The sequence below is a fragment of the Agelaius tricolor genome, unplaced genomic scaffold, assembly GCF_023055355.1.
Source record: "Agelaius tricolor isolate 1412-34295 unplaced genomic scaffold, bAgeTri1.0.p SCAF_59, whole genome shotgun sequence".
In the NCBI taxonomy this organism is placed as follows: domain Eukaryota; kingdom Metazoa; phylum Chordata; class Aves; order Passeriformes; family Icteridae; genus Agelaius; species Agelaius tricolor.
In genome coordinates, this window is record NW_027269319.1 from 1,727,476 (window position 1) to 1,738,099 (window position 10,624).

Sequence of the window (10,624 nt, forward strand, 5' to 3'; positions counted from 1 at the left end):
AAAATGCAGGAAGCTACATCCTGGATTTATGATTACAAACTTGGAGCAAGGACTGCATTTTTATCCTGGCTTAGTACAGAATACACCACATGGCGGGCTTTTATTCCTTATGAAAAAAAAAAAAAATTAAATAAAAGTAAATAAAAATAAGATATTGCAGTAGAGAAATCCACCAGTTTGTTTTCTGTTGCCACCCCCAACCCACATACCCACTCCCCTGGCCCCTAACCCTTGAGCAGAGAGGAATGCAGTAATGCAGAGAAACCATTTTTTTCCTGCTCTTTCCATGTATATTCTATGTATGCACCTAAAAATGCATATAAGAGCAACAAAATAAGTATTTGAGATTGCTCCTCTAATGAGAGAAGCCTCTATTAGAGGCTGAAAATGAGAGCTGCCTCTATTAGATGCTTTCCTTTACTATTTAACGTGTGTCTCTACAGTAATTACAGACAGCTGATAAATAGCCATTTTACAATGGTTTGTGACTATACTGATACTGCTATGTATAATCACTCCATACACTCCACACTGCGTTAATTATTTCTACCCTACCTTGTTTTCCCCCTTAATTTAGTCTCAAAAATTTCCTTTTACTCTGTAGCCTTTATCATGCAGCTCTTCCAAAGTATTACCTTCTTCATTGCTAGATGAAATATTACTGATGCTTTGTTTTGGCACTTCCTTTGCTAGGAAAAGATGTCTTGTTTGGGACAATTTCAAAAGCCATCCATTACAGGTGAAAAACTCATGTGGGATGACAGTGCTGGAATTTCTTTCACCTGCTTCCAGGGAAGGTAGAAAACAATTCTGCAGAGCTGACAGGACAGGGAGCCAGACACTCATCAGCATAAATCAGAGAGGCTTTGTTGAAGACGAGGGAGTTATTTTTCATGTAAGGAGCTAGCCAAGTGTGCTTTCTGTAGCAGTGCTGGAGTGGCATCAAACACTGACCCCAAGCATTCAGGAACCCCCACTGCAATAGGGCTTTTTATTATTGTTTTGAATGGATAGGGTTTTATGATATTACATTAAACCCAGTTCCCATGGCAAGAACCACCCACAAGCTGTTACTCTCTGTGACATCCAACAGCTGGAGCCTGGGAGTGCTGGTAGATAAGTGTATTCATCAGATGACTGAGCAAACACATAACCTTTTAAATATTGTTCTGTTTGTTCTTATGTTTACTGTTAGCTCTGCATCTCTAAGTTGTTGCATACTTGCCTTTGAACACCCTTTCTGGGAGGGGAGTGATTTGCATTAGAGCTTCCTGGAGAACTGGCAAAAGTACCTTTTACCAGCATGTTCCGCTATTTGAGATAGCAGGTTTTTTGCTTCTTACAGATACTTAAAGATTTCAAATTCAAAGATAAGCCATACTGAGGCCTTAGCTCTGAGACCTCTGAGAAAAAGGTCAGACATGGGACCTCATTCTTATTTTATTCTACCTGGGCTAAAAGTTGGGCTTCACTGCCAGACCTACAGTCAAACACTTTGGTGCTTGAGCAGTGTAAAGCATTACCACCTGTAATCTCTGTGCCACCCTCCTATGCCCCTAACTGAAAGGACAAACTATGAGACACCAGGTCAGTAAGAAATTGTGATGTGGAGAGGCAAGTTTTGCCTTGAGGTTGAATTAATGCAGTTTCCATATCAAAAAAACCCTTGTGCCAAAATTTTGACACACTTCTACCCCAGAGCCATTTTGCTATGTCTTTCTTATGGTTTCCAGCTTCTTTAGAAATTGCTTTTACACCTCCATTAGACCCTTCAACACCCTTGAAGTGTTTATTCACTAGTACAAAAATTCTCATCTCAAAAGTTCTGCTCAGTGTGCTTCAGGACAAGGAGGTTAATTTTGGCAGAGGATCCCCAAAACAATCCATTGCCAGTGCCAGTATGGGAAAGTTCTCACTCTGCTAGATTGCAGAAGCTCTGTTCTTGTAAAAAACCCGTGATATGCTATCTCATACCATTGTGTTCTAAAGAGCAGAAATCAAATATGCAAACCAGAAGAGAGAAATACAGTTCACAGTCACCCAACCAAAGTACACAGAGGGACTTCTGAGCCCTCAGCTTCAGTGGACTCATCAGTTACGAACTCTGTGGCTTAAAACGACCTTAGAACAAGACTTCACAAATATTCTGTGATGCATCTTCTCACTAATTCCAGTTTCTTTTTCCAACTTATGGAAATACTCATAATAAAGCACAATCCCCACCCCCACCCATGGAGCAAATGAACACAAGGAACACAACTGGTTCAGGGTAGCAGCATCACAGGTGACACACAACCCTTCCCAAACTCTGCTCCTCTTTTTTTTTTTTTTTTTTTCCCATTCATTTACTTGGTGAGTAACATTGTTTAATAGAAAGACACAACTGGACTTTGTATTCTTGGAAATATTTCCATAGTAATCTGTGAGCAGTAATTTTTCACAAGGGATTTTAGTTATTTATAAACTTAGTTATGGAGGCCTGAGAATAAAGGTACAACATGCGCGCCTCACCCACACATTGCAGTGCAGGTATCTGTGGTACAGATTCCTGTTCTACACAGTTTCTTGGTGTTCAAACATGATTAATGCCAATAAGACAAATTAATTAAAGGCTTTCTATCCTACATGAAAAGGGTGGGTTGGCAGAAAAAGGTGTGAGTGTTCCTGTTTTCAATAGCTGCAGTCAGAGTTCCTAACGCAGTTTCAGTCCTGTTAATATAAGGAGTGGAGGGGTGCCATGTTTGTGCTACTTACTTAACATTTTCTCCATGACCCTCCATCAAGGGCAAAGCACAAAAAGGGAAAGTTCACAATCAATTCCCTGAAAATATGAACACTATAGAGCAGTAGTTCAACTGCTGATGAAGGACTTGCTTTACAGCTCATTGACTGCATTCTATCAAGCAGTACTTGCTTTTAAAAATGCAAAGACACTGCAAACACCGTATTCTTGTACATTTAACACTCCACCTCATTAGGGGAATGGCTCAATTTCCCTGGTGTTGGCTGATTCTCTTCCCATGACAGAGCCTTTGCTCTGGTTGAACACCAAGCAGCACAGAAAGGCTTTGCTGTGAACTCTATCCAAACCATTCTGCATTATTTCACCACTCTGTATTCAGTCAGACCACATTTCCACATGAGAAAACAGAGCATCTGCTCCAGTACACTAACAACCTCCTGCCTTAACTTTTCCTTTTGATTTTATTCACAGACACTGCAGATGGGGATAAAGCATTTCTCAGGGCTCTTCGTGATGTTGTGCGTTGGCTTTGGTTTGTCCATTCTCACCACGATTGGGGAGCACATCGTGTACAGACTGGTCCTGCCACGAATCAAGAAAAAATCCAAGATGAAGTACTGGCTCCATACCAGTCAGGTATGTTCTTCAGGTGTTCTGAAGGGACCTTGTGAAAGTTGTGTGGCTGACCAAGAAAGCCTGGACAAGAACTAGGTATGAAATGTTGTAAGGGCACTGACAGTTGGCATTTGAATGGTGTCAGCAGCTTCTGGAGTTTGAAGAGGCTGACCTAAGGATGGAATGGGAAACACAGAGGAAATTATTTAAATATTTGGTTGCAAAGCTTACAGAGGGACCCCTCCATTTGCGCTTGTAGCCTCACAGCTCAGCTCTTTTGGATGATGGAAGCAACAGTGTTGTTATCCTGAACTGGCAAACCAGAACATTCCATCTCACTGTTACAGGTTCCCAAACCTGTGAGGCATGCAGGAAATGCTGGGTAATTTCCCTCAGTATTCTAGAGAAACTAATGGGACAGAATTGCTCTGGGTGTTTGCTCTAAAGGAAGAAGTTACTTTACAGCAAAAGGCAGAAAAGGAAAGAACTTCCATTGCTTTAAAGCAGCACAGAGGAAGAAATCTTTTAAAACTAATTTAACACCAAGGATTGTTCCCAAACTATTAATCAACTTTTCAGCTTGCCCTTCTTTGGGAAAGTACAGGAAAATAAATCTGTTGTAATGACAAAGCACAGACAATTGCTTGTATCCTTCAATGTGCAAAATAATTTATTCTCAGCTTCATCATACAAAGCCCAAATTGTTTACCTATTTGTGGAGCCATTTTTAATCTTACTTTGACTAATTTATGTTCCTCTTTTTCCTCTAGAGATTACATCGTGCTCTAAACAGTTCATTTATTGAGGAAAAACATCAGCCTAAGAAAAAACGAGTAGAAAAGAGGTAGGAAGCTATCCATGCCTTAAAACACAAACTATAAATATTACTTTGAAATTAAATGCCTTCTGTTTGGACATACAGTTATGCCCCAAAGGTAATAGAATAAAAAAAAAAAGGAAACAAGATAGAAGTGACAAATGAAGAAGGCAGAAATTAATTATTTTTTCTAGTATTAAATCTAGATATCTTGTTCTTTCATTATTTTGAATGCAGCTTATAAAAAACCTCCCATGGCAAAGAGAGGCTTTGCAGTTGAAGTCCACTTGTGTTTAGGCAATGGAGTTTAGGGAATGAATGACTCCCATGCCAACGCACCGGCACGTAACCGGGGCTCTGAGAGGCAGAGCCTTTAGAGGGAAAGAGAGATCAGGCACTCGCATGCCTGAAACTCCTTCAGCTCTCTCTTCTTTAAAGAAAGCTGAGGAGAGGCAAATGCAATCCTTTGAAAATTATTGCATCCAACAAGTGTTGTTGGAAAAAAAAGTAGGTAACAGCTTGGCCTTGTTTTCATAGCCTGTGTCTTCTGCAGAGGAGACTGGGATGTACAGCTTCCAGGAACACAAGGCATTGCATGGAACTGTGCATGTGCTCAGCAACTCAACCCTACTGGTGCACTTTGTAAGGACACAGACAGCAGCACTGCTTTTCTACAGAGAAGTTCAGGCACAGAGTATAGAATACAAAAGGTCTTTCAGGATGTTACTGGATGTTTGGCCTGACTGAAACCTACAGATGTCAATGTATGTTGTGTTTCTTTGATAATCCTCTGCTAAAGGCAGCAAATATAGATGAGTAAGCATCTCTAAGCTCCTAAGCTGCCTTTATACACACAAGTGTCTAAAAATGCCTGCAATTGATCTCCTTTGTTCATTCCTTCATCTTATCAAAGAACACCATGTATGGAACCTCCTTGAACACAGCCACTCCTGGCATTTGATCTATGAGCAGCACGAGAGGCCATGAGTGCTGCAAAATGTTTCCTTCTGCTGCACCCTCCTTGTTGGGTGGAACAGGAGGAGATGGTGCATAAGCCCCCCAGGCAATGGCTTAGAAAAAGATCCATGCAAATAATCTTCCAACTTGGGAGAGTGAAAATGTACAGCAGTCCAAAACCTTCTGCCCACACAGCAGTCATCCCTCAGGTGTGTGCATGAACACCCACCCACTGTGCTTGCCCTTCTCAGCATCTCAGGCCTGCTGTTTGCACAGAACTGGGATGAATTTAGAGCCATGAGTGGGATGTCCAGATTGTCATGAACACTCATGTGGCAAGGCACTGATGCCTTGTGAAAACTGACCTAGATCAGAGACCAGACAGAGCTAAAGAATAAAGTAGGTATTTATTAAGAGGCCTTAAATAGATCCACCTTGGGCAGCACAACCCAAAATGGCCAGAAAAATGGATGACAGGTCATGGGGTCTCATACTTTTAAAAGTTTTGGTCCATTAGCATATTGGACCTAATTGTCCAATTACAGCTTTAGCCCATGAAGTCCCATCCTTCTTGTTTTCTCTCTTCAGTCCACCAGTGTTTATACTCTTGGGCCTGAGATCTGGATCAGCTGTCTTTGGTCCTCAGCTAGAGAAGGAATTGTTTTGTCTACCTATTCTGTGAAGAGAGCTTACAATCCCCTAATATGAGGCTCAACACTACACAATAAAGCAGAATAGAATCTGAAAAATATGAAAGCTGAAACCTGAGCCATCAGCACAACACAGAGCTCTCAAATCACTTACATTATCACATGTGCTTTCATTCCTGCTGGGCCCTGAAGAACTCTTAAAAGCACCAAAGATACAGAAAAGAGGTGGAAAAAATTGGCATCATGCTACTCCAGGTATCCTCCTGGAGGAAAATCCGTTGGGTTTCTTAAGGTCACCAAAACTACAAAAGCTGCTCAGCATCGGTAGCCCAATTTTAAATGGTTTTATTGACTTGGTGAAACTGAAGTGCTAACTGTGGACTGCCATTTGTTAAAATCAACTGCCTGGACCTGGAGTGTTCCCATCTTTTATTTTGAAATATGAGAATATAGCTGATCTGCACAAAAATAAACAACTCTACATACACATCCCTGCTGGGATTCCCTGAGCTCTCTGGAGCATGATCCAGGCAGGGGTTGCTGCTCCTGCCTGACACCTCCCCTCCAGCCTCTTCTCTCTGCTGGCCCATCTCTTGGAAAACACCCACAGTCGCCACCTCCTTGAACAAAATTTTCACTTTCCAAGTTCCTTTACTTCAGTCAGGTGAGAAAAGTATCCACCCCTTAAACCAGCTGCTTTCAGCAGTCACAACCCTGAAATATCAACCTCCTTCCTTAACCTGCCCACAGAGAGCTCCCACCAAGAGGCCTTTTGTCCAAGGATACCCACAGAAGAGCTTGAGAAGGGAGCAGTTTGAAACACAACTGCTTCAGAGTTTAAAGCTGCCTTTATCACATGAGCACACACCAACCTGTCCCAAAGGGAAAGCAGGCAGGAAAGAGAAGCTCCCCTCCCACAACAGCAAACTCTGTGCTTCCTTCTGTTCCAGCTGGAGAGTGGAGGCCATGGGCTACACCTCACTTTGGGAAGGAGTCCTGGGAAATGGCCTGATCTGGGAGTCCAGCAAAGGGAAGTTCCCCATAAAGTAGGAAAAGATTTTCTAGAATCAAAATATTATGGAAGTATTTCTGCAGAAAAAAAAAAAAAAATGAAGCATTTCAAAAAGTTCCCAGACTGAAATTTGTGCTCCAATTTGACAGCCTTTAAATCTCTGTGGTGTGTCAGGGAGCTCAGGAATGAACCTGCAAGGCTTGGATAAACATCATTGGTGTCCATCCCCCAGAGCACAAGCAGCTCCTCAACAAGACTTCAAGACTAAGGGACAAAGCTTCCCCCTTCACCTCTCCACAGCAGCTCTGGGGAGTCTCTTTCCTTCTCCATGAGAGCAAATGCCCAAGTCAGAACTGACTAGTAACACACAAAGGACTAACACTGTAATAAACTTGCACATTGCAACCACAAAAGCTTTCAGAGGCTTTGAAGGACTCAGACTTTCCTGAGCTGCAGCTGAGTAATTTCATAACTGAAAAAAAGTTTTGGGAAAGATTACATTCAGGGTTCTGTTCTAGCCTCTGCTATGGTTAAATCACAAAAATTTGGTCATTTAAATTCATGATTTGTGCTTTGCAAGAAAACATAATTTCAGGGATAAAGGAATAATATTTCTATGTAACATGCAACAGCAGCCTTATATTTTTCCAGTAGGATGGCTCCCAGTGGAGGTCTGCACACAGACAAGAGCAGGCTCTGATGTGGTGTTAACTCTCCTCTCTCTGTTCAGGGCCCATGTGGGGAATAGCCAGCATGTGGTGTGGAACATAGCCAACCTGGGCAACTGCCACCGAAAAAAATACATCTGCACTGATGAGGGGCAAAACGAGGTGACAATCCATCAGCACCAGGACATCCCCCTGCCACAGGGGAGGAGAGAGACTCCACCTTCCTTAACCACCAACGGGAAAGCAGAGTCCCTCAACACTGCGAGGACCTCGGTGCTGCAAGAGCTGACAGAGCTGGAGAAGCAGATCGAAATCATCAAGCAGGAGCTGCAACTTGCCATGGACAGGAAATCAGAGCTGGAAGAGTATGCACGGACAAACAGAACTGCAGAGCCCTAGGCCAGCATATCTGTGCCCTTTCCCTTTTCTTCCTTTCTCCCCTTCCTCTGTAAAATTTGTAACACACTTTTGTAATGCCAGAAAGGGGTGCAAAAATAAACCAGGCAATAAGCTCTTCAGGAGAGCAGAATTGCAGCAGCCCACAGCCACTGCCACCCTCCTGAGTTCTCCTTTTACAGCAAGTTTCTTATTCTCCTGGAAAACACCAGCCATTCCCAAGGGACTGGAGAGACAAGGAGCATCCCAATGAGAGTTCCTTGTTTCTTCACTTGACAGTAACAGTGAAGTTTCACTTTTTTAGCCCTTTCTGTGCATTAATTAAGGAAAAAAAAAAAAAAAGATACCAAAAAAAGGTTTAAACTGTTCATTGGCAGTATGTCCCTTTGTTGGTACATTTTTGTTGTGTTCTGTGTGGGTCTAGTCTCTGTTCATGTGAAGGCTCCTCACGGATGCCTCTTTATGGCAGGTGCTGTTCTGTGTTGGCAGTCCCTTCTCTCCTGGCACAGGCTCACAAGAAAAATTCCTGGTGGCAAACCCACCACACACGATTCCCTCAGCTCAGTCAGCACAAATGGAGGTGTGGCTGCTCTGAGGCTGTGGTGAAGGAACTCACCCAGCTTAAAATAACTTGGCAAAAACCAAACCACCACTTCTGTCTGCCTGTGAGCCTAGGCTGGGCTTCCACTCCCTCCCACGGGAGAAGCCGTGCAAACACTGCACTGACAGGTGAAGGGATGGATTCACAGTGGCACAGGACAAGGATGAGAAGGGAGAGGGGGCACTACTGTAAATCAGTATTTACCTCAAAAAGTGAAATATTTGCCAGTGTGAAACTACTCCCTTAATATTCTCTGTCTTAAGATGACTATAAGGTCCTTCCTCACAGATGAGGTGACTAAAGGGGCTCTGGACCACGATTTATTCAGATACCAAGGTCCCATCAAAACCAAAAGAAGTCACCAAAACCACCTGTGAATGAAGAATGAGAAATTGTGGTTTCAGAGGCAATGTACTGAATGGAGCTCTCTCCCTTCTGGGTGATGAGGGGAAGGAAGGGTAAGCTGTTCAGCATCTGAATAAACACTGCATCAACTCAACTGACTGTGTTTTTTAAATAGGGTTTCTACCAATTTTTAAAAACCACTTCCCAACACATCCCATATTACAGAGAAAAAGAAAGTTGGTAACACTGTCCCTTAACTGCAGTCTCCCAGATAAATCACCGAATTTTTACCCTCCCTGTATCTCCAGTCACCTGCAGGGGTTGCCCGGGGTGTTCTTGTTAGGTGGAGTTCAAAGGCTGCAGGCAGATTGAGGAAGACATTCTACCTATTTGCATCTCTAACCTTTGAAGAGCTCTTGTACATGAAAACCTCTGCAACAGCACTAAAAGCTGATCACAGTGAGACCCAGACTAATTAGCTGGAGAGCTGTTCCCTGCTCAGGGCTTGTTCTCTGCTTTTGTGTTTCTGCTCCTTCCAATGCAGTAACACGGGGAAGAGAAATTAGGACATAAAACAGAGAAGTGGGATCCACAGGCCTGCACCTCGGTAGGTCTAATAGATCTGGGATGTCCCCACATTCCTGACAAACTTGATGGACCCTTACCCACTCAGATTACTTTTGTTGCCTTCCCTTCCACTCCCTCTCCCCTTTAGATAATCAAATTTCTAGAAAGATCTTTTTTGTTGTGTAGCACCTGGTACCTCACAACCTCCAACATCACTGGTTTAGAACATATGAATATTGTTCTTTTCATTAAAACACTAGGAAAGAAGTATTTCAGTCCAATTTTATAAGTATTTTTATCAAGGCTTTTATGTCCTTATCTCTACACACGAGCCCAGAAACAGATAAAAAAAAAAAAAACTAACAAAAAACTGAAAATGTTAGTCGTATCTTAAGCAAAAATGTTTTGCTTCAAAGCTCTAAACACCAAATCCTTCAACAAATCTGACTTCATTTAAAAGCAAAAATATAAATGAAAAAATGTCAATCACCTAATAACTACTGTTAAGCAAGTGTTATTTCTGGTAGTTGTCTGAGGAGCTTCTCTCATGTCAAATGCAGAACAGGGATTGCTCTGAATTACTGCACCACCAACTGTGCCTTTTCAGAAAGGACCCAAGTAACTTCTGCCCAACAGAGACATATTTTGGCATATTATTTTCTTGTTCAGCCACGGCTCCAGCCTGATCCCCTGGGCACAGGAGATTGCTGTGAGTTTCTGTGGGAAGGGGAGTAGCACAGGCACATCAGTGCCTGCAGACTGTGGCAGAGGGGAGGATCTGCTGTGGCAGAAGGGAGGATCTGCTGTGGCAGAAGGTGCACGGGAGATTGGAGACAAGGCTTTTCTTTCTTGCCTAAGACACTGAATTTAGAGAATGTTTTCATAAAGAATACCGTCACTGCTTTACTTTTTTACCCCAATACTTACTAGTCCTGAAAAATTTAATTATTTCCATATGTTCTGTTTCTCAGTGGTTTAATTAAAAGCACAGAAAAACTCAGTTATTCCAGAAATTAGCTTAAAATAAGCTATTACTTTAGAACAAAACCAACACATTTTTCTTGCTAAGGGAGGACAGGAGTTTCCAAAAACTCCTCTGTGAATCTAATGCAGATTGTTTGAAGTATCCTTTTCCTACCAGGAGCAGAGGGACGCCAACCTGGGCAGAGTGCACACAAAGCTCATATCAGTAGAAGGGTGATACACTGGGGATGGACAGAGGGGATTTGCAGCTCTGCTGGGGCTGTTCAGTT

General features: G+C 42.5%; 1 protein-coding gene across 1 annotated transcript in view; it reads left to right on the forward strand.

Moving 5' to 3' along the window:
- The window catches only part of GRIN3A (glutamate ionotropic receptor NMDA type subunit 3A), a 68,269-nt gene extending 59,311 nt beyond the window's left edge, over positions 1-8,958 (forward strand). Inside the window, exons 7-9 of the mRNA XM_071456486.1 lie at positions 3,215-3,379; positions 4,129-4,202; positions 7,525-8,958. Of these exons, the coding sequence (XP_071312587.1) occupies positions 3,215-3,379; positions 4,129-4,202; positions 7,525-7,861 (576 nt within the window). The 3' untranslated portion in view covers positions 7,862-8,958. The remainder of the gene's footprint in view (positions 1-3,214; positions 3,380-4,128; positions 4,203-7,524) is intronic.
- Positions 8,959-10,624: the final 1,666 nt, after the last annotated feature.